Source organism: Neurospora crassa, linkage group I (assembly GCF_000182925.2).
Source record: "Neurospora crassa OR74A linkage group I, whole genome shotgun sequence".
In the NCBI taxonomy this organism is placed as follows: domain Eukaryota; kingdom Fungi; phylum Ascomycota; class Sordariomycetes; order Sordariales; family Sordariaceae; genus Neurospora; species Neurospora crassa.
The window spans coordinates 5,705,409-5,727,233 of NC_026501.1; the positions used below are offsets into that span (position 1 = coordinate 5,705,409).

Here is a 21,825-nt window from a genome sequence, read left to right on the forward strand (position 1 = left end):
GCCTAACATGTAAAAGTGACATTGCTCAGCTCCTTAGGTTTTTTTTGTATCCAGAAGAAAAAGAGTAGTTAGATTCCAACTCATTCCCGACGAATGTTGTTTTCGGCGAACCACGAGGGTACATGCCGGAGTTAATCAGAGCGTCAAAATGATCAATCGTCGACGGAGGAGTCAATCACACTAGTGGTAACGAGCCAGATCTTCGTCGCGAAAGGAAAAAAAAAAAAAAGCCCGTTAAAGTTATAAACAAGACTACAGTATTTAAGCTTGCTTACATCCACATGCAATTCTTTCAACCACCCCTTCTTTCCTCCTTTCTTTCGATCTTTCCACCTCTCTCTGTCTCTGTCTCTCTCGACTGCGTCTAAGGTATGATAACCATAATCCAAAGTTGGTCGAGAGCAGAATTTAAGGCATTCGTCCAACCGCTGAAGCCTGACCACCCGATTTAGGACCCTTGATTCGGTTGTTCTTCTTTTCCAACCCTCGCTTGTCGTTTCCTACCTTCCCTTCCATCCCGGGCTATATGCAATATTCATGTATGCTTCTTTCTTTCCCAAAAACCTGTACAATGGACGCACACATGGACAGTCGCAAAGCACGTAGAAAAAAAACCAACCGCGTCAACCAACTCAGCCAAGGGCTCCATTGATATCGCACCCCATTTAGCGAAGTATCAGGAGAGCTTTTTGGCGGATTTGTTAACGTCTTTTGTTGATAATTTCGTATGTTGCACCACCACCTGTGATCATAGAAAAACATCGACCGACCGGACCGACTCCGACAATGGCACCATGTGAGGTTATAACTCATGAAGAACGCCTTTTCTTCAGCGGATAAAACACGACTCCATTATCGAATTCGTATCATAAAATCGCGCAGTCGTTGAGTTCCTTAGTAGACACGCTTGAAAGGAGGAACAGGAGGGCACTCCTTCTCGTCAAGGGTCGTGTCAATGACACGGCGGTAACCGAGCTCGATCTTGCCGTGGGGCTGCTTCTGCCAAGAGAGGGTGTGCTTCATCCAGTTCTTGTCGTCACGCTCGGGGTAATCCTCACGGGCGTGGGCACCACGAGATTCCTTGCGGTTGGCGGCGGAGACGGCGGTCTGGGTGCTGTATTCGCAATTTTGTCAGTATATATTCACCAATTCTTTTTCTCAAAATCATCGCAAGGGCCACTTACGCGCAAGTGAGCAAGTTGCGGAGCTCAAGGGTCTCGACGAGATCAGAGTTCCAGATCATGGAGCGGTCCTTGATGCCGACCTGGTCGAACATCTGGTCGACCTGGGTGATCTTCTCAACACCCTCATCAAGGGACTCCTGGGTACGGAAGACGGAGACGTCGCGCTGCATGGTCTTCTGCATGGCGAGGCGGATCTCGGCGGTGCTCTTGGGGCCGTCGGAAGTGCGGATCTTGTCGAGGACCTCGATGGACTCGGAACCGGCATCGGCCTCAATGGGCTTCAGCTTGGAGCCAGGAGTGAACTTGTCACGGATGGTGTGGGAGACGGCACGGCCGAAGACGACCAAGTCGAGAAGAGAGTTGGCACCAAGGCGGTTAGCACCGTGGACAGAGACGGAAGCAGCCTCACCGCAAGCGAAGAGACCAGGGACAACCTTGTCGTTGCCCTGCTCATCGACGGTAAGAACCTCACCAGTGTAGCGAGTGGGGATACCACCCATGTTGTAGTGAACGGTGGGAAGGACGGGGATGGGCTGCTTGCGGACATCGACACCAGCGAAGATACCGGCGGTCTCAGAGATACCGGGGAGACGCTCGGCGAGAATCTCGGCGGGGAGATGGCTGAGCTGGAGGTAGATGTGGTCCTTCTCAGGGCCGACACCACGGCCCTCGCGGATCTCCATGGTCATGGAGCGGGAAACGACATCACGGGAGGCGAGATCCTTGGCGGTAGGGGCATAACGCTCCATGAAACGCTCACCCTCAGAGTTGAGGAGGTAACCACCCTCACCACGAGCACCCTCGGTAATCAAGCAGCCGGCGCCGTAGATACCGGTAGGGTGGAACTGGACGAACTCGAGATCCTGGTTAGGGAGACCGGCACGGGCAACCATGGCGGAACCGTCACCGGTGCAGGTGTGGGCGGAAGTGCAGGAGAAGTAGGCGCGTCCGTATCCACCGGTGGCGAGGACGGTGTTGTTGGCGAGGAAGCGGTGGAGAGTGCCGTCCTCCTGGTTGTAGGCGAGGACACCACGGCACTCGCCATCCTGCATGATCAGGTCAACGGCGAAGTACTCGATGAAGTAGTTGGTGTTGTGGCGGAGAGACTGGCCGTAGAGGGTGTGGAGAAGAGCGTGGCCGGTACGATCGGCAGCAGCGCAGCAGCGGTAGGCCTGGCCACCCTTGCCGAACTCCTTGGACTGACCACCGAAAGCACGCTGGTAGCTGTAGAGAGTGTAGACTGTAAGCAATCATCCTCGGGCGCTCCGGACCGCACGGTTTCCCGGGTTAGAGACTTACATCTTGCCGTCCTCGGTACGGGAGAAGGGGCAGCCGTAGTTCTCGAGCTCGACAATGGAGGCGGGAGCCTCGCGGGTCATGTAGTGAATAGCATCCTGGTCACCGAGCCAGTCGGAGCCCTTGACGGTGTCGTACATGTGCCACCTCCAGTCATCCTCGTGCATGTTGCCGAGCGCAGCGTTGATACCGCCCTGGGCAGCGACGGTGTGAGATCTGGTGGGGAAGAGCTTGGAAATGCAGGCGGTGTTGAAGCCGGCCTCGGCGAGACCGAAAGCGGCACGGAGACCGGCACCGCCGGCACCGACAACGATGGCATCGTACTCGTGGTCCTGAGAAAGGGGAGATCGTGTCAACACCTCTTGGGCGGGATTTTCCATGTGATCGGATAGCAGGGGATATCACGTACGATGACATGGTACTTGCTGCTGAGATGGGGAGAAGCCTCCTTAGCACGGAGAGGACCGGGAGCGATGACGCGGGCTGTGATGACGCCCGTTAGCCTTGGGTGAACATGAACAGTAGTGCCCTTTGCGGCATCCGTGAAGCGCAGTGCGTGCGACGGCGGAAGGCGGAACGGGGAGATCGGAGCGTGGGAGGACGGGATGCTTCGGACTCACCGGCCGGCCTTGTCGAGGAAAAGGCTCTGTTCTGGACTCTGCTGGCGGCACGCGCGAGCTGGTGTGAAGACGAGACTCTGGTCAGTGACAATGTTCTTTTCTCTCGGTGTGTGTAGACTGCTGCGCTTCCTGTCTCCATGTGCACAATACTGCGACTGGAGATCCCCAAGAGCTTCGTTCTCTCTCCTCATCCTCCTCCTCCTCCTCCTCCTCCTCCTTACGACCTGATTTCTCCCCGCTTTTGTTCCTCGGCTCTGCAAGGGTGCCAATGCGCGCACGCAAAACAGCACCGAGGTCCAGATGAATGAACAGGAAAAGCACTCACCGTGGGCGCCGCAGCCAACTTTCTCCAAGCCAAAGAGGACATTGTTCAACAACACTTCACTACTACTGACAGTCGGTAGGTGAGTAGGTGAGGTGTCGAAGGGGGGGGAGGACGGGCGGGACGGGATGGTGGGTTTTTGGGGATAGGTAGGTAGAGGTAGTGGTAGGATGGACGGGTACGACGGGAATGGAGTGGGTTGGTGGTGGTGGTGCTGGACGGCGTGGCCCGGGTTGGATTATTACAATTGCGAATTTCCCTACGGGCTCGGGAGTCGGGGTCACGTAGCAAATATTTGACAATTGGTTTCTACACTACACCCACACCTCACTCACTCGGAAGCCGACCCAGTGGCACTTTGGCCTGTTGGACTCGAGAGCACCTCCAGTTCCCTTGCTTGCCGAACGAACGGGCACCGCAACCACATCCATCCTCACTGAAAGATACCTTCCACTTCCGCACGACCCAAAAGTGGGCTTGCCACTGTCAGACAAAAAGGACGTCCATGCAGGGCAGTTTCGGTTTCGATGGTTCCAAGACCCGATCCGCACTCACTCGACCAAAGAGCCGACCAATCACAAACAATGTATTACCCGAGTTGCCGGCATGTGGCCCGCGCTACGTCTGGCTCCACCGTCAACCGCCGCCCCGTCGAGGGTCGCCGTCTGCTCTTCCGTGCCCCTCCACAAGCTGCCCTGTCGAGCCTCAACGATCCGGATGCTGACAAACCCCTAACCCTCTACACTACACAGCGATCAGTGCCTGGCTTCCACTTTGTTCTTACCGTAGGCTGGCGAACGCGCAGCCAGGGCCAATGGCGTGTTAGCCTCGGATGATGCCCGTGATCTCTGTTCCCTGCAGAGACCCGAGAGATCTAAGAGAACGACAACTTCCAAACCCGGCGCATCTCCTTCTTTCTCTCGCCGTTGTTGTTGTTGCTGCTCCAGAAGACTCTCGTCTCTAGCCCTCCAACACCATGACGACGTCTTCCATCTAGATTCCAAAGACAGGTCACGTTATCATTGTTGTGGGCGCCGACTTGAGATTCGCTGGAGGTGTATCCAAAAACATGTGCAGGCGGTGCCTCTACGGTGGGGTCGTCCTTCTAAGCCAAATATTTATCCTCGGCATGCCAACTACCAACCACTCACGGACAGCCAAATCGAACAAACCCCTGAACGTTGTCGTCCTGTAGTGTGGTGTACAACACCTGTCATCCGGGACATCCCAAGAACACATCGATACATAATAGGTTTATAACGAGAAACTACAAACATTATTTGAACCGTTATGAAAAGAACTACAGGACATTAGGTGCTATACTACTCGCATTCTTCCCCACTCAAACTACTACCAACTAAGGCATCATACTCTCCTTCCTCATCTTTGCTCCAAACATATCGCCAGTGATGTCATGCTATACCCGAGAAATCCGTGTACGTATTGCTCTGTATCGTAAATTCCGCCGGCATCCCTGTTCGGTTCGTCCGGCTCATGCCGGCGAACCCTCACTTGTGTTTAGTTTCTCTCTGAAGTTCCATGATCCCGAAACACCCCCATACCATACTTTGTCTTTGGGATGATGGCGATAATCATTACTCTATTGTCATTTGACTTATCAGTAACATACGTTGTAGAGTTGTGACTCGCCCGCAAGCCCTCTACACCAGATCACACTAGACTAGACTGCACTGCACTACTGGGCAAGTACCTGTCTCAGCTTTGCCAAAAAGTCGTCCTTAAGCTTGTGGACCTCCGAAACCTCCGGCTTCGTGGGCTCTCCGGCGTTCCGTCGTAGACGGTCCTGCTTCTTGGTCCTCCTTCTCCGCTCGGCATCGATGGGGTCCATCTCCTCCTGAACCTCCTGTTCCGCCTCCGAGTCCGACAGATCGTCTTCGTACTGCATGTCCTCCAGGTCCATCTGGTCCAGGCCAAAGTCGCTGGCGCTGAACCCTCCAGGCACCGCGTCAATACCCATGGCACCTCCTTCTGCCGCCATCTTCTGGCGAGTCTTGTCTTGGTGCCACTTTTTGCGGGCTTCCTGCCACGCGATCAGCTTGTTGATCTCGTCTATCGCCTTATCATGGTCAATTGCGCCGCTTTGCACCGCCCCCTCGAACAACGCGTTGATATCCAGCGTGCCGTTCTTGGGTCCGTGACGTAGGAACTCAAGAATGCCCTCAATCCAGCCCATCAGCTGAGTAAACAAGCCGTTGTCATGCGTGTGAACTTCGTGGACGAACTTGTAAAAGTGTTGTTCGTGGCGTTGACACAAATCGATGAACGCCTGCACGGTCTGGTTAGGATCCGCAGACGCATCCTGATCCCGACATTTCTCAACAACCTGAATTAGGTCATCGACGAACACCGCAAAGTCGGTGACGCTGTTGTAGACATTCGCCGACTTGTACACCCTGACAAGCGGCTCATAGAAGATTGTGAACAGATCCCTGAACAGCTGCAGGGTGACAGGTTCCTCAATAAGATTGAGCATCATAGACTTGTCCCTCTGTCTGAGATAGAGCTTCATGAGCTGCTTGAGATACGAGAAGAGCTGGGCGCCCTGCTTGAGCTCCTCGTCCACGTTCTCAACCGCACTGTTGAAAGCCACGTATGCATTGTACAGTCGCGTAACCTGGTCAGCATTGAGAGCCGGATAGATCTGCTCTGATCGCAGGATCGCAACGATTATGTCGACATCGTCTTGGACAGCCTCCTCCCTGATCGCAAGTTTTAGGGCCTCGTCGCCATCTGAAAACTGCTTAAGCTTGTCCACGAACACGGGGTCGCCGATCTTGGCAGCGAGCGCGTCTATAGATTTCTGAACGCTCCTGATGCCGTCGTTCAGGGTCAGGGAGAATATGCGTTGCATCAAGGACCTGGTACCGAATGGTTGAGCCAGGAAGATATCGAGAACGTTGGACATGACGGCGGCGGGGTTGGCGATCCTAATGACGTTCTTCATAATCGTGTATGGAATCAAAGAATGTATCTTCTTCGCTTGGGCAAACAGCTCAGGCGAGTTGTCTTCGGCGAGGAACAGGTGGTATATCGTGGCAGCGACCTCTATCCGCAGCCACTCGGCAAACTTCTGGTACTGGATGCTAAGATCCTGAATCGTTTCCTTCTCTTTGATTTCCTTGAACAGATTGGTCAACCCGTTATGTTCAACGATATCTTGTCGGAACCTACAAGACGTTATTGTCAGCACTGGAATCCCTGACCTCATCCTCGTAAGACTTACTTTTCCATATAAACATCCAGATCCGCCGCCCGCTTCCGGGCGATTTCATAAAACTTCTTCTGCTCCTCCACCCTCTTCTCATCCATTTGTTTTCGACGGACAATGTCCTCCAAATCCTCATCTTTGAGGGTTGTAGGATTATTGGTCAAAAAGTCTGATATGGCTTTTGTATGAGCAATCTGTGGGTTTTGTAGTAGGGTGCGCAGGAAGGCGCGGAGGGATATCCTTTGGCTCTCGCGGAAGAGCGTTACGTTCTACGAAGAGTGTTAGCCATTAACTCTTGTCTGGTATCCAAAGTGCCACAGACCTCTTCTTTTCTCGGGCTATCCGACCTGTGATCGTCCACAGACCGACGAGGAGATGACCGCCTAGAAGACGACGAGCCTGTACGGCGATGCTCTAAAAACCGGTAAGCTTCATGTTTTCGTAGCCGCATCATAAGACAATGACTCACCTCTCACAGAAAGAAACCTCGAGACACCGCCCGTGCTCCCGCTCTCGCCGTTCGGTTGAGCATCCTTGTTGACCATCTGTGTAGAAACAGATGATATAGACGAAACCTCCGAGTCGTCCCCACCACCAAAAAGGCCCGTTGCTGTCGTGCTCGTCTTGTTCTTCTTGGGAAGAACGGGGAGGACTTTGCCGGGCAACTCGAGCCGAAGATTCTTATAAAGTTTGCTGAAGTCGCCGTACCGCCTTCCAACGAAGTATTCCTTTTCTCCTTTTCGTTTTACCCGAAGTAAAAATTCCTGCCTAGTGTCAGTCTGGGGATCCTCACCACATCAGGTTTCAAGTTATCCAAAAGGCGAGACGTACAGCATGCTTGTGGTACCGGATATTTCGCTTAATCGAGGTTATGCGAACTCCGGCAATGTTGACATCCCACCCGTGCAAGTAGTTGCCCTCTGGCATGGAAGAGAGAACCCCAGTATCAATTGCGTTTGCGTCCACGATTTCCAGCTCGGAGAACCGTATCCTCTCCTCGAACCCAGAAGATGTACGAACACCTGACACCATCATCAACTCGACCAACTTCTGTGCTTTCAACGCGAGCTTCCTGCGCTTCGTTTCTTCGAGGCGATCTTCCGATGATGAGATGTTCTTGCTCGCAAAGGATTCGAGAAACTATCATGTTTCCGAATCGTTGTCAGCAAGAAGCCCAATCCATGACGTATGTTATTTTTCTTCTTTTCGGGGTCGCAGTGCTTTCGGAGTAGGACACCGAGGACGGGTAACCATACCACTTGCAACTTATCCTGCCAGAACTCCTTCTCCTTCGCCTTGTCGAGAAAAGGGAACTCGCGAACATGGTGTACGAAGATGTACCGTAGGATCGGCAGCTCAGAATCCAGCGGCGAAATCTCCCCAAGGTCGGACTTGAATGGGGCTCCAAAGCGTCGCAATGCGGTTGGCGAGTTCAGCTCCGAAATCTCCCATTTTACCTGCTCCGAAACGAGTTCCCGCTTAAGATCTGTTCAAAGGGTTGGGTGGATCGTTAGTCAGAGGCTTCCTCCAGATCAGATGTGCTCCCGGGTGTAGTTTTAATTCGGCGAAGGGAAAGGGACTCCTTCAAGAGGGGCAAAACCAGTACAACCACCTACAGTGTTCTTGTTTTCCTGTCAACATATGTCGTGGAGATACCAGCGCCTGGTCATCCTGTTGTCCATCAACCGCCGGGCTTTTGTTTGCTGTAAGCGGAGCTGGGACTGCTGAGCGGGTAGGAAGACCGCTGGGCAAAGCATTGCTGGGCTCTACGGCGGAGCTGCCATTGCTCTGGGCTTCCTTGTTCTGCTGCTGTGGTGACAGTTCGCCGATTTCGGCGGAATTCGATGACATGCTTGCCGGAAGGGGTATTGTGTTCGACTAGTAGGCACTATTGCAAGAACCCTCGTTCATCAGTTTGAGGCTCTCGATGTTTAGAATGAGAGAGGAGAGATGTTGTCGGGATTATATACGGTACGAGTCGTTGTATGTAGATATGCTTGCCGCGCGGCGAGACTTGGTATGTAGTATGAGAGTGCCGGGCCCTGCCTCAAATAGAGTCCCTTACGTATGCTTTGGTGGGGCAGCCAAGGTAAGGTATGGGGTTGCGCAGGCTTGTGGGCAGTGTTGCACCTCTTGGCTAATGGCGCGTATGGGTGTTGTCGTTCTTGTAATGCTCGGCGCAGTCTTGTTGGTGTGCCAGTGTCCGAAAAAGGAACTTGGTTGTAGGTGAGATACCTACTGTGTGGCTTGGTTCAGGTTTGGCGGCCAAAAGACTGAGTGGTGTTTGTTCAGACTGGACTGGAGTTGACGGAGGATGCTGGTGCTTTTGCGTAAGAAGTGTTCACCACTGGGGCTGGCTCTTAAACGAGAGGTCGGTCAGGACTGGACGAAAGACGGAAAAGGCGAGGTCTATTTGGCTGAAAGGCGGTGTATTGGTAGCAAGTATATAGGTAAATGGTAAGAGCTGGTAGGAACAACCAAAAGTTGGCAGGCTCAACACCAACACATGACAAACAAAGTTCCAACACTTTCCCGTTAGATGACGGGCGGCAGGTCTTTAGCTAACACCAGGAAAGGAGGTAACGAGGGGTACAATAGAGGTAGAGGTAGAGGTAGAGAGGTCAAGGTGTGATGACAGCGAGGGCCGTTAGCTCGTAGTTTGTCGCCCGTCTGTCCCAGGCTAGTTTCTTCCTACGTGGAAGCGAGGTGATCATTGCGGAGGGGCAGAGCAGGACTATAACGTTGAAGCGAAGGAACAGGGGCAAAAAAAGGTTGTACGTGACGAAAAAGGCAATGTGATAGTGTAAGAGATAAGGTACCTCTATGGTCTCGTGGCTGTACCCGAACTCAGGGTCTTTGCTGACGCCGTCCAGGACGTAACTACTACCTCTAGTTCTTGTTTGGCTCCTCCGGGCTAAAAAGCTGGTGATTTGAGTTTCTCCGTCACACAGCCCAGCCAGTCCGGGTGATCAATTCCGGCACTCCCGTTCTCGCTTCGTCACTTGTTTCTTTCGGAGTTTCCGTCGCTTTACCGTCTGCCAATGTTTCAAAGCACTGCGCTTCAATGCTTTATGGTAGTCGACGACGACGACGACAACGACGACGACGACAACGACGACGACGACGAAAGACGTATGGATGTTGTCTAGCAATCAAATGGTGGAAGACGGAAAAAGAATGCATCGATGCAACCCCCGCCCGCGAAATGCCCAACTACCAACGAATGCCAAACATCCCGATCCAATTCTGGATCGCGCGTAGAGGTAGCATGCACTGGGGCTTCGCGCAGCATGCAGCCCGCGGGCGCCACTCCGATGACGCCTTGGCATTTGGTATCTGCCCTGGTCTTGGGAGTGAGGACCTACAAGTAAGTGGCGCAATGGAACTTTCACCTGCCACCCGAGTCAATTGCCATGTGGACGTTGAATGGAAAGGAAGTGTCGCGCGCCCCAGGTGTCCAGATGCGCCTTTCCAGGGTCGTCGCCGCGCCGGCTTAGCTATCCCTGCCCCTCCATTACACCACAGGGAGCTAGCGTGTAATGACGTTTGTCTTTCTGTACCTGGAGAGCTTCCATTTTGCCCGCCCCCTCTTATATCTAATCGCTAAGCCCAACCTACCTACCTACCTAGTACACGTGTGGATGGGCATAGCTCCTAGTTTTGCTTGCTGGGTCCCAGGTCTCTCCCATTTAATCACCCATACGAGATGTGTATGGCTGGCTAATTTGAAGATGATTTGAGGAATTGCGCGTCGAATATTTCCTAATGCTGCAGAGGGACGGTCCATCGGCGGGATGCGGGCAGGGCGGAGCAGTGGTACAATAGAGGGCAGGAGGTATCTCTACCTTTCAAAACTGTTGGTTTTTGGTCTTGTTCTTACACTACTTAGTGTCATACAGATGCAAACTTAGAAGCCAGAGGTACACGTCAGATATTCCCAAGTTATTATAGCGATAGGATACATCATCATGAGTGTCGTAAGTTTGCGGGTTGTTCTTCATAGTCTAAAAGTGAGGCATCGTGTACCTAATTGTACTTCATTACCTTCTGAGTAAGCAACTTCACAGTCAAGGCCTGAAATTGTGTGAACCTGGATAATATACGCCCCCTTCTCACTGGCATATTGCGGCGCGGACAGCCGAACAAGCGGCAACAAGATGTTTCGGACAAGATATGCTATCAAACTTCAGTCGCTTCTCATACTCATACTCTCTCTATATGGAACACGAAAATATGAAACGCTCCTCCAATGCCGTGGAAAACACAGTCACCCCACCTCGCATTCAAGAACCAACACCGTCATGGTATCGATCAAAAAGCCGCCGGCTTTTCCTTTCTTCGCATAAAAAGGCCATATAGGCAAGATCATATCATCAACTCTAGTGATCATATCTCGTGAACCGTCTCCAAGAACATTCTTTTCTCCATATCCTCTATATGGCCTCACCAATCGGGTATCGAAAATTTACTCTCTGCGGTGGGACCTCGACGGTTGCCTCGCGTCATACAAGGCATCCTGTTCATCCTTCGCGCGATGGCGTCTGTACTCTCTCCTACCGTCGTCATACTCGTCTTCTCTGTCTTTTCGGTGGTGGCGGCGGCGCTTGCCTTCTTCCTCATCTCTATCATACGACCCGTTTCTCTCATGGCGAACCAGCGCCTTGGCATTCTGCTCGTCTTCGTACTCCTTCCTTCGTTTCTCTAAAAGAAAAGGGTTGTCAGCAATTCCTATATCTCTTATGACCTGCAAAAAGCGACAGAAAGAAGCAAAGAAAGCATAGCGATGCCATGGCGGGGATGATATAGTTGGTAGGCTAGGTGTGCATTCGAACGACGAGGCAGCACAAGACAACACGATGCGGCACGATTCGGAGAACTGGGTGAAACTCGGCAAGGCAGGCACGGCGGACACGAAACGAGCAGCGAACACTACCACATGCGAAAGCACGCACGCGATGGAAGCTCGGATCGAAGGACACGCACGCGGGCTAGTCGACGTCGTTGTTCCGTATGCGGGCGGATCACAGTTGAGGGCCAGGAAAAGGCGAGAAGTAGGAAAGGGATCGAGTCTGGAGATAAGAAAATTGCTGCAACCCACCTCTCAACTGAGCAGTAATGTCGGCGTACTTCTGGATATCTGCCTTATCCAAGACCCGGAGGACGATGATAAAATCATCCCGGACCTCGAAACGCTCCTTGCCTAGATTCAGGGCCTCGGGATTGACTAGCTTCCTGTTGATCTTCGTCCATTTAGCACCCTGAGGTACGTTTTGTTTGGTCTTGTCGTCCTTGTGAGAAGGAACTTCCTCCCGAACAGGGGGAGGATGCTCTGGAAACTGTGCTTTTGGCTGTTTGAGAATGCCTTTGATAGGCTTCTTCTCTTCTTTCTCTCTCGGGGGAGACACAACGCGAACTTGCTTCTGCCCGTGAGGAACCAGTTCACGTCCCCTACTTTCGTCCGCTTCATTCTCAGCCATTGCTGTGTTATCGGCTTCAGTGTTGGGTTTAGAGTTATCTTCAACTGGGACGAGCTCCCGCTCAGGCGAATGTTCCCGCTCAGGCGAATGCTCCCGTTCGGGCGAGTGCTCTTTAGGCGTGCGACCACCCTCGCTGGCACTTTCCTTGGCTTCTTGTGCTGCCAACTCAGCCTTCAGCTCTTCCAGCCCTGCAGTGTCGTTAGGATCGAAAGCAGACGAAGGACGCGATCGGCGGTGCGTCTCATCATCCTTGTCGTCGCGTTCCCTGGATTGTTCCCTCGAGTGTTCCTGTGGTGGCGAAGAGGCAGGCTCTCCGTTGAGTTTCGCCTCTGTGTCGCGTCTGTGGCGGCTTCGGCTTTCTGCATCTGTTTCGTCGCCAGTCTCTTTTTCGTCGGGGAACCCTCCGGGTATATCGACCATCTGAAAACTTTCATGGCTTCTCCGAAAGTCATCGCGGCCAGCTTTGACGTGCTGCTCAGATTCATCAACCTTTCGGTCATCTTGATAGTCTTCTTCACGACTAGGCCGAGTGCGAGGCTCGGAATCATCGACCTCCCTTCGACGTTCGTCATGTTCTTCATCGCGATCGTCTTGGCGGGTGTCACGATGATCGACTCTGCTGAGATCATGATCTCGATCTCTGTGACTGTCTCGTGGAAAAGGCTCAGGGTCATCGATTCTCCGTCGCTCGTGATCATCATCTCTGTGGCCATCCCGTGTATGATGCTCAAAATCATCCACTCTTCTACGGTCATAGTCATCGTCTCTGTAATCGGTTCGCTTGTGGGACTCAAACTCATTGTCTCTCCTGCCATTATAGTCCTCATCCCCGTGGCCAGTTCGTGGGCGAGATTCGTGTTCATCAGGCCTCCTGCGGTCATAGTCGTCATCGTTACGGCTCAGCCGGGTGTAGGTTTCAGGAACATCACTCCTCCGACGATCATAATCGTCCTCCTGGGGGGCGAGCCGGCGGGGCTCAAAATCATCAGGCCTCCTATGCTCATAATGCTCAGCATGACGGTTGGTCCTGGGGTGCAAATCAGGATCTCGGCGCTCATAGTCTTCCTCATAGCGTCGTCTCGGAGACTCGATATCCCTATCACCTCTACCATCCCTGCCGTTTATAGGTGATGCCACTGTCATTGCGGATGCAGCTGGAATGTCGCTAATGGGGACATGCTTGTCGCGCCTGATTTCCCGGTCGTCAACGGGAAGATGTTCTCGAGTCGAAGGTAGCTTATGATAGTCTCGTCGGTCACGGTCGTCGTGGTTCCTATGCCTGACAGGCTCCAGGTCCTCGTCGGACCTCCTTCTGGGCTCACGTGGATCTCGTCGTTCGTCGTGATACCGCTTTTCACGGGGTGACCTTCGTCGCTCTCCATGGTCCTTCGCAGCAGGTCGGATGCCGAATCCGCGCTGCGAGATATCGTCATCCTTATAGTAGCCGTCCTCCCGAACTCGATGATACTCATCAGGATGGACTGATCGGCTTGGGATTTCCTGAATGAGGGAAACTGGACGCGGACGAGAGGCAGCGCGGCGCAAATTGCGCTCTGTAGTCGCCGAAGACCCTGGCAGTAGCGGAGAGTCAAGAAGCGCAGGGGGTCGGCGCACCGCCGTATCAGAAAGAACTTCTGAAGGTGCGGGAATACGAACGCTGTTGTGGTCATGCAGTCCGGAAATTGCATCTCGGCCGGGTTTGTCATAGCCGAAAGCGTTCGGTGTTGGGTCGTAAAGCCGCCGGTCAATGGTGTCATATGGGCGTCCTACATCAGATGAGACACTGACTGCCGGTCGATAGTAGTGATCCATGCTTTCGCGCCGGCGCCTATGAGGATGATCGAGATCATAGCGAGCCAATTCACCTGGCTTTGTGTACTCAACAAATGCTTCTTCGTCGTACCCAGGAGCGCCTCGGGGGGTGTTGGAATAGAGCACTGTCGGACGTGACGCACGGTACAGGTCGGCAGCCCTGGGGCTATATAATCTTTCATGTTCCGTTCTTTCTCGGTCGGTTCGTTCTCGTAAACGTTGGTATTCGGCATCATCCATATTGGCGCTGAATGGGGCGCGTGCAACGCTTCGTGACCGGTTCAAGGAGGAAGCAGGTTGTGTGTAAAACTCATCGCTGGTCCGGTAGACAGGGCGTGATGGGCTCCCTGATCGTATGCTACTGGGAACTGGTGATTGGGGCACATGGCTGATAACGGGGCGCTTCGAGGCTGCGTCGAGAGTGGCAGATCGGTGGCTTCTGGTGCCGTGGTCCTTCACGCTCATGCTCCGTGGGATGGGCTCCTTTCTGACGGCATAGCTACCAGAGTCGATGGGAATGGTGGTTGGACGATAGTCGGTGGTAGTAGACGAAACAGGCGATCGGAGAGGGAGTGCCTCATGGGTTGTAGGGAGAACTGGGATCTCGCCCCCGTACAGCGACTGATAGGTTCCAGCTCCAGTTATGGGCATGGAGAGGCGTGCGGGATTGTACATGGGAGGGGACCGTCTCCCAACTGGGGGCGCCGCCGATGGATATCTGTATCTGCTCTGGTCGGCCATTGCGACAACCGGCGCGTTCGAGCGAGGAATGAAAGACGAGGGTCGATCAAGGATGGAATGTCGAAGGTCGGGTGGAAGTTGGTGTTGGGATCGCGGGGCCAGATGACTGGATAGATGACTCAACAGATGGGATGGAGGGCTCGGTCACAGTTAAGGTAGGTATGCTGTATACTTGGAACGCCCGTGTGAGACAGTGACAATACCTGGGATGGAAATGTACAATGTCTGAAGAAGGACGGGCGAGATACTAGCGCCAAGTAACCCAAAGTCTCTGCAAGTGGAAGCTCGTGGCGGCGTTGGTTTTCGGTGTGTGTAGTTTCCCGCGTCTTGGGCAGATTGGATGAAGAGAGGTGAGATTTAGGTAGAGATGTCGGGTAGGAAGAAAAAAACAGGTGGTGTCGTAGAGTTGGAGGTTGTAGGCAGCGCTGCTGAGTGATGGGTGAGGGCAGGCGGGGCCAGAGACCCGAGGCGGGTGGATGGACGATTGCGTATGGCGGGGTGTGTGCAGGGGGGGCGTGCCAGGGTGCGCAGTTGGAGACGCCGGGGTTCAGCTAATGAGAAAGTTGGGAAGACCTCGAGGGATGTCTATGGAACTCTTGTCCACAAGACCCGTGACTGGCCGTTCGCCTCAGACTGTTCGCCTGGGACCCGCGAGAGGATACCTTTTTGACACGATTGGGCAGGTTAACGAAGAGGCTAGTGAGGTGGAGGTTGGAACGAGCGGATATGCCCTTGGCCGAAGTTCTCGATCTATTTTGGTCTTTACCATCAGACGCGATCCGATCAGACGAAGGAAACTGTGTTTAGATGAGTCGATCAGCAATTGCACGCAAGTCGGACACTGAATTGACCTTAATAACTCTCACCAGGACTATGAAAAGATTCCTAAAGTCGAGTGAGCAGGTGACTAGATCTACTCTTGACCTTACCCAAAACATATAATCCATGTATGTGCCGCCGAGGTGTAATAAGTGGCGTGAACCGGATGAGTGAGATCCACGGACGGACGGAGTACACTACAGTCTTTGCTGTATATATTCAGTATTACTACCAATTTGAGGGCTTTCAAGTCTCGAGACGGATGGGGCGTCGGCCTGATTCGACAGTTACGAGTTGGCCACCCTACCCTCGAGAGACGCCCAACTTGTTTTCTCTTACACTACATATATCTTCCATTGTCTACTTTTTCCCTCGTTGGAGCCGATTGAATTCTGGTCATCCAGGCAACCCATGTCACTGCATTCAGGCCAACCTTGCTATATGTTCCCCGTCGAGCATTCATTCCCTCACAGTTTCGGCTATTGGCAGGACCCTGGAATTCTTGTGTACCTGATGAGGCTACGCACAGAGGGTGTGGCCTTAACAACGGCACTTCTGGTTTCAAGCTGAGAAACCGCCAGAGTTCCAATTCCAGAATGACCTCCCCGTCGACCGAACTAGTTAGTGTGAACGGCAAATGTAAGACTCCTCGCCGTGATAGCTTGACCGACATTCAACTTTTGGGTTTTGGGCTTCAACACCAATGCCCTAGCGCGTAGCTGTTCCTTGGAGTTCCTGGAAATGTGGATTTTGGGTTTCAATTGGGGTGGGGATTCCCGCCGTCCCGTCTCCGGGGTGCCGGGCGCTTCAGGATCGGACGAACCTCGTGTCGTCGAGAAGAGATGGCAGGTCAATCCGTTCGTCCGTCCATTATAGTGGATCATTCGGCACCAGCTAGAGGAATAAGCTCATGCCTCTCTATGGAGATAATACTCACATACCAGCCTGCGGTCTTTCCGGATCTTGAGAATGCTATTTAACACAATATCCTTGCAGCATCAACTTCCTTCAGATGTTGAGGTTGCGGTTGGTGGTTATAGTGTTAACAGTAGTGATTGCCAGCAGCGATGTGGGCGGGCGGGCCATGGCACTAACAAACAATGACCCACTTTCTACAAGGTACATAATTGGTCGTCAAGGTGAAGAAACAGGGAAAAATGACGTCCAACTCCCAACTTCCGAATCAAGCCGTCTCTTTTTTCGAAAACCACCAACTGTCTTCTCAACCTGCTTCGTCAGCTATCTCCTTCACACTTCTGCTTGTCACACAGCACTTCGACCCGGACAAACATCAGATTCCCATTTCGCCAAGTATAACTTGGATTGGTCATTTCGAGCCCCATCAATATCGATATGTGATGGCGTCGCACCATGATGGCTTGCCCGCCATGATGCATATCTACACTTTTCGTCCCTCCATCATCCAGGGAATTCCCTTGTGTTGACGGGTCATTTATACGTTGCCATTTCTCGAGTTTCGGTGGGTCGCGACATCATCTCTCATCGGTTTTGGTGCACCGCATGGTACACGAGCTTCTCTTCACACGTGATGTGGACAGACACCATACATAACCTCCATATATCCAAAGCTTCTTTTTCGCCCCCGATCTCCCTTCCGTCACATCGAGCCTGTATGAACAACACAGCCGTCACGACCTCCTTCCTCCAACAACTTCAGTTACCCTCCCCTTCCGGGCATTCCTTGCATGCACTTGAGCAAGCGAGCAAGTTTCAAGATACCGATCATCTCGTAACCCTCAAAACTCTCCACGACCACCTTTTTTAGTTCTTTTTCTTTTTGCTTTTTCTTTCTCTTTCCTCCTATGGGGTGTATAAGCCTGAGGTGTACACAGGGTAGGCCTCGTTAATCCTGTTTCCCATCCGGTGCTCGCGGTGAGTGGACACTCAGGTACAGAAATGGCATCTCAGATTCAGGTTTCTGGAAGGAATGTCATGTCATTTGCGTGAGGCATTGGGCAGCCATCCATTTAAACCCAACCACGCCATGACCCCCAATAACCTTGATCTGGCCCTTGCCCGGAACGAAGAAGGATCGACTCAAACAGCCGGCAACCGAGTCCAACGTGACATTTTCCACAAAGTATCCCGAGTGGGGTAACACATGCATCCGTTCCGACGATGTTCTGCTCTTCAGACACGCGACTTATATCGAAGCGACGTTTGAGTGGAGATGAGCCGATTCACGGTCTGTATCGCTGTTGGCTTTATTTTGGATTTTCCCCGAAGATTCACGTCCTCGTGTTGTCGTCTGTTGGTGATGATTGCCTTGTTCTCCGTCATATGTGATGGCATACCTTGGAAGTTGTTCATATGTTGACAGGGACTGAATTTAAGGCTGATAAGTTGCCCATGCCGAGATACACTTACTATGTACACCACGTGAGACTGAGACATGACTCGCTATCATGATCCTATATCGAAAATTTGGCGACCTACCATCTTCCATGATCCCCGAATGATGATCTGGATGTTCAACGAGCGCTGTGTAACTCGGTTGTGAACAGTCGTCGGACTGTATGAAGCCCTGAGTGTGCTTACGCAGGTATCGACGTACCGGGGTGTCCTAGGAAGGCATATGCTTTCTCTACACTACAATGAGCCGGCTATTTGCAAGAAGAATTCAGTCTTTTTCTCATCTGATCCGCTTGTTGATTTGACCTGACCAGGGATGGATTTTCATTTTACGAGGATGAGCAAGACACCTTCTCTTCTGCCTGTGGAGACCCGCTTCGGGTGCTAAGCCTGGCAGTCGTCCAAGACTTTGAGCCTGGACTATAAGATCAGACTTTACATGAGTACCTCTAGTCGTCGTTGCCTAAAGTGTGGGCTCATATATACTGCTCGGAAACTTCGCACGTATCAAAGACACCGGAGTTTGAGGTGCGATGGAGATGGAGATGTTGATTGTTTATCAAACCTCATCTTAGATGAAGACTGCCGGATGATACAGGCTCACTGAGATGGCCCTCAGACGCCCCTAAAGGAAGTCAAAATTTACCCTCAAAATTGGTTTTCCTTTCCTTTCGGCAACAATCTGCATGGAATGCTGGAGAAGCGATCAAGAAGAAGAAAAAGAAGGAGGCAGAAGGGGGGGAAACAGGCTTTGCATCCGCTCAGTCACCACTTAGGGCTAGAGCGCGAGCAGTTTTGGGCAAGTCGAACAAAGATTAGATTCAGATCACCGTGATTCAATCTGCAAGCAACCTGCCGTACACTTCTCCCTCTTCCGTAGACAGCTACTTGCCCAATCATCACATCGCAATATATCAACGGCAACGTCCGTGGTTCTTTTGTCAAGATCTGCCACAGCTGATCCGAGTGAGCTGGCACCAGTGGTGATGGGTAGCCTGGTAGAAATGAGGCTGACAAGAGGCACGACTACGGCGTGGTAACGATGATCACTTTAGGAACTCGAGATGTTGATAGATAGGCATTTGGTTGTGGTTGATGGATATCAGTCTGGCCTAATTCAATTCGCTCGTCCCATTTGCCGCAAATGAAGGTAGACAGTTGAAATGTGCAACGAAAAGCGAACAACCGCTCAATCGCCCCATTCACACGACGATGAACTGTCGAAACAAGCTCACACCAGTTGTATTCTACATCTCTGATGTACTACCTTCTTCTGTCCTCGCCGACATCTGCATGTCTGTCCTTCATGGATATCTAGTGGACGTGGTATGCTTACAACATGGTACTGCGCTTCCGAACTTATTTGAAAAGTACATGAAAAGTACACGAGGGCTAAAATATGTATACAGAGTTGAACGCGCGAGGCCAGCCTACACAATCAATTGGATTATTACTAATTTCCCGTTTTGGCTATTGGAAAATTCCGAACTTGGGGCTGATATAGTCCAAGCGAAAATCCTGCCATGGCATTGAAGTGAGGCAGGAGCGATTGAGTGGCTGCTCTGTGTTAAAAACAAGAACGGTTCTACGAACGTTACAAAGAGATATAGAAACGAAACGAAGTAACTTGAAACTGGACTGTTTCATCATCGTCGCCAGTCAATTTCACTACCTTGCTCATCTGGTCCGAGTAAAACTCCCAGCTTTAAGATCCATCAGTCATGGCGTGACATTCTTCAAAATCATCAGCTCCCATAACATCACACGCACATCACCAGTTAGCACCCGACTAAATTCAAGCCAAAGACCCCATAGGATCCCACAACGGCAACACCACCGGCTCCTGCTTCAACACATCTTTCACCTCCTTACTCAAGAAATCAACATCCACCACCGCCTGATACACAAACTCATCCATCCATCCGTCACTCATCACAAACCACCCCTCCTCGCCCACCCCCGTCCCCCACGAGTTCTGCACCCGCCACCTAACCGTTTTGTTGGTCTCCTCATCCAGATGCACAGCCGTCAACACCATCGCATGCGTCATCAGACTCTCGCCCGTCCGCAGTCTACTCGCCTTATCAGCGCCCAACAACGACACGTTAAACCCCAGCTCGTAATCAATCAAATCGAGATCCATCACCCCAGCCACGCGATCGCTGAACTTGCCCACGTCACTACCGAAGAAGACGGGATACCCGGCCCTGAGCATGCTCACGCACGCGGACTTGAGCGTGGCCATGTCCACGTTGATGTACGTGATGTTGCGCCCGCCGACGACGTTGCCGAGGCGGTCGACTGTCATTAGCGTAAGAGGTGGGTGGCGCGGGTCGTGCACGAGGGAGACCATGCGGCTGATGGTCGACGAGGTAAGACGAAATTTGGGCGAGTAGATGTCCTGAGCAAAGGCTTTGGGTGTGGAGCGGACAGTGCGCGCCTTGCCGGAGCGGTCGACGAAGGACCAGGTGAATTCGCCGGCGGCGGAGGGTGGAGGGCCAAGGGTGAGGGTGAGGATGGCGTGGATTTCTTTCATCATTTTGGCCTTTGTGTTGCTGAGGGTTTGCTGGGTTGCCGTGCCGGGGTTGGTGGTGGAGGAGGAGGAGGAGGAGGAGGAGGAGGAGGAGGAGGAGGAGGAGAGGAGCTTGCGCAGGACAAGGGCGTATTCGCGCAGCTTGGTGAAGATGATGCTGTTGATGACGCTGCTAGAGCTGGCGTTGAAGGAGTCCGGGTACAGCGTCTGCGGGACGAGGCCGTACTTGTCCACGAGATTATAGACCATGTCCCACTGGCCGCCGTCGCTGAGGGGCTCGTGAAGTAAGCGCTGCACGAGACGTGAGTCGAGGTCTTGGTCGGCCGTGGAGATAATCTGCTCCAGAAACCAGTTGCTCTTCTCGAGCTTGTCCCAGAAGAAAAGGTAGGCTTGCGAAAGCTCGAACTGGTCGAGGTTGTACTTTTGCATCAGGGCAACGCGGAAGACGTTGGTGCTAGCAAAGAGCCAGCAACGCCCGCTTTGCCGCTGGTTGGTGATGGGACCCCCTTCGAACGGGATCTTGATGTTAAATACCTGCTGCTCCGCGATCTTGACTGCGCGTGAAAGGAGGACATCACGGGGGTTGGCGGCGCTCAGGGCGGACAGGGCCAATCTAGCGAGCGCAAGGTATCAGTCAGTAGGTAAGCTTGATCTTACTTAGTTGAGGACGTCTGAGAGTACTATCCTACCTGTTCTTGGGGTCTTCCAGAAGTGTGCCCTCCCATTTCGAGACTGTTGAGAAGGAGAGACCTTCTGGCGTACGGCTTTTAACGATGTCTGTGATCGTTCCCTTCTCACCTACGAGCCCATTCTCAACATGGACGTATTCATCGTCCGTGGTGAAAACGGCTTTCTCCTCAAAGGGCATCTTGGACTGCGAAGCACCCATAATGTCTGTGGCTGATGAGCTCTAGTGAAAAGGTTTATCTTGGTGTGTTGATCGAGTTCAAACTCCAAATCGTCACCGTCGGATCTCAGCTTGGGTTGATAATGCAAAGACGGGAGCTGGAAAGGGAGCTGGAAAGTCATGCAAAAGATACGGGATCCGATTTGTATGACAGTCATCCGGTGTTGGCACGGACTTGAGTCCCTTGATAGCCCGAGGCCCGTACCACTCCTGCCACTCTCACCCTTTCAAACGCGGGGGTACTTGGAGAAAGAGGTCAAGGCTTCTCCTCATTGAGAAGGTGGTTAGAACTCGTAGTGTCGCATGCCGTGAGGGGCTGCTTATCAATGACCCGCGTCCAGCTTGCAGCCGTGCGGCACAGCAATCTTTTCTCCCACTATCCGAAGGAGCGAATCATTTTCATTCAATCCTGGTGGTTGCCTCGACCTGTGTATCTTGTCCTTCAAGACGGTTCAGGATGAGATGACCGAAGACACGGGCTGACCGGACACCACTGAACTTCATCCCCGGCT

At 52.6% G+C, this 21,825-nt stretch overlaps 4 protein-coding genes across 6 annotated transcripts; all 4 read right to left on the reverse strand.

Moving 5' to 3' along the window:
• Nucleotides 1–4: 4 nt before the first annotated feature.
• tca-12 (tricarboxylic acid-12) lies at nucleotides 5–3,794 on the reverse strand. The gene is made up of 6 exons (XM_001728134.2): nucleotides 3,426–3,794; nucleotides 3,101–3,158; nucleotides 2,890–2,963; nucleotides 2,484–2,812; nucleotides 1,185–2,408; nucleotides 5–1,114 (listed from the first exon to the last, which is right to left on the reverse strand). Exons 1-6 carry the CDS (start codon nucleotides 3,465–3,467, stop codon nucleotides 895–897), a joined length of 1,947 nt encoding a protein of 648 aa, XP_001728186.2. The 5' UTR covers nucleotides 3,468–3,794; the 3' UTR covers nucleotides 5–894.
• An 863-nt stretch (nucleotides 3,795–4,657) lies between these two features.
• Nucleotides 4,658–9,668, reverse strand: NCU11324 (PX domain-containing protein). 3 transcript variants are annotated; one of them, XM_011395019.1, is made up of 8 exons: nucleotides 8,622–9,427; nucleotides 8,268–8,539; nucleotides 7,908–8,137; nucleotides 7,483–7,791; nucleotides 7,121–7,415; nucleotides 6,974–7,065; nucleotides 6,667–6,920; nucleotides 4,735–6,610 (listed from the first exon to the last, which is right to left on the reverse strand). In XM_011395019.1, the coding sequence occupies exons 2-8, from the start codon at nucleotides 8,500–8,502 to the stop codon at nucleotides 5,119–5,121; spliced, it is 2,907 nt and encodes a 968-aa protein (XP_011393321.1). In that variant the 5' UTR covers nucleotides 8,503–8,539; nucleotides 8,622–9,427; the 3' UTR covers nucleotides 4,735–5,118. The 3 variants fall into 3 exon arrangements, with proteins under 3 accessions (XP_011393322.1, XP_011393321.1, XP_011393323.1); XM_011395021.1 differs by having other exon boundaries at nucleotides 8,891–9,174; XM_011395020.1 differs by having other exon boundaries at nucleotides 4,658–6,610; nucleotides 8,268–9,668.
• Nucleotides 9,669–10,632: 964 nt separating this feature from the next.
• NCU08334 (hypothetical protein) lies at nucleotides 10,633–15,023 on the reverse strand. Its single transcript, XM_960144.2, has 2 exons — nucleotides 11,750–15,023; nucleotides 10,633–11,352 (listed from the first exon to the last, which is right to left on the reverse strand). Exons 1-2 carry the CDS (start codon nucleotides 14,679–14,681, stop codon nucleotides 11,117–11,119), a joined length of 3,168 nt encoding a protein of 1,055 aa, XP_965237.1. The 5' UTR covers nucleotides 14,682–15,023; the 3' UTR covers nucleotides 10,633–11,116.
• A 4,255-nt stretch (nucleotides 15,024–19,278) lies between these two features.
• NCU08333 (bleomycin hydrolase) lies at nucleotides 19,279–21,674 on the reverse strand. The gene is made up of 2 exons (XM_960143.3): nucleotides 21,096–21,674; nucleotides 19,279–21,019 (listed from the first exon to the last, which is right to left on the reverse strand). The coding sequence occupies exons 1-2, from the start codon at nucleotides 21,293–21,295 to the stop codon at nucleotides 19,669–19,671; spliced, it is 1,551 nt and encodes a 516-aa protein (XP_965236.2). The 5' UTR covers nucleotides 21,296–21,674; the 3' UTR covers nucleotides 19,279–19,668.
• Nucleotides 21,675–21,825: the final 151 nt, after the last annotated feature.

What these genes read in the sequence shown, in the direction of transcription:
- tca-12 (XM_001728134.2), bottom strand. Translation starts at nt 3,467, where the DNA reads ATGTCCTCTTTGGCTTGGAGAAAGTTGGCTGCGGCGCCCACG. An exon ending in TTCCTCGACAAGGCCGGCCG is followed by an intron (nt 2,964 to 3,100) that starts GTGAGTCCGAAG and finishes GCGTCATCACAG; the next exon opens with CCCGCGTCATCGCTCCCGGT. An exon ending in GCAGCAAGTACCATGTCATC is followed by an intron (nt 2,813 to 2,889) that starts GTACGTGATATC and finishes CCCCTTTCTCAG; the next exon opens with GACCACGAGTACGATGCCAT.
- NCU11324 (XM_011395020.1), bottom strand. Translation starts at nt 8,502, where the DNA reads ATGTCATCGAATTCCGCCGAAATCGGCGAACTGTCACCACAGCAGCAG. An exon ending in TCCGGTACCACAAGCATGCT is followed by an intron (nt 7,416 to 7,482) that starts GTACGTCTCGCC and finishes GACACTAGGCAG; the next exon opens with GAATTTTTACTTCGGGTAAA. An exon ending in GAGGTTTCTTTCTGTGAGAG is followed by an intron (nt 7,066 to 7,120) that starts GTGAGTCATTGT and finishes ACCGGTTTTTAG; the next exon opens with AGCATCGCCGTACAGGCTCG.
- NCU08334 (XM_960144.2), bottom strand. Translation starts at nt 14,681, where the DNA reads ATGGCCGACCAGAGCAGATACAGATATCCATCGGCGGCGCCCCCAGTT. An exon ending in CATTACTGCTCAGTTGAGAG is followed by an intron (nt 11,353 to 11,749) that starts GTGGGTTGCAGC and finishes CTTTTCTTTTAG; the next exon opens with AGAAACGAAGGAAGGAGTAC.
- NCU08333 (XM_960143.3), bottom strand. Translation starts at nt 21,295, where the DNA reads ATGGGTGCTTCGCAGTCCAAGATGCCCTTTGAGGAGAAAGCCGTTTTC. An exon ending in CTGGAAGACCCCAAGAACAG is followed by an intron (nt 21,020 to 21,095) that starts GTAGGATAGTAC and finishes TGCGCTCGCTAG; the next exon opens with ATTGGCCCTGTCCGCCCTGA.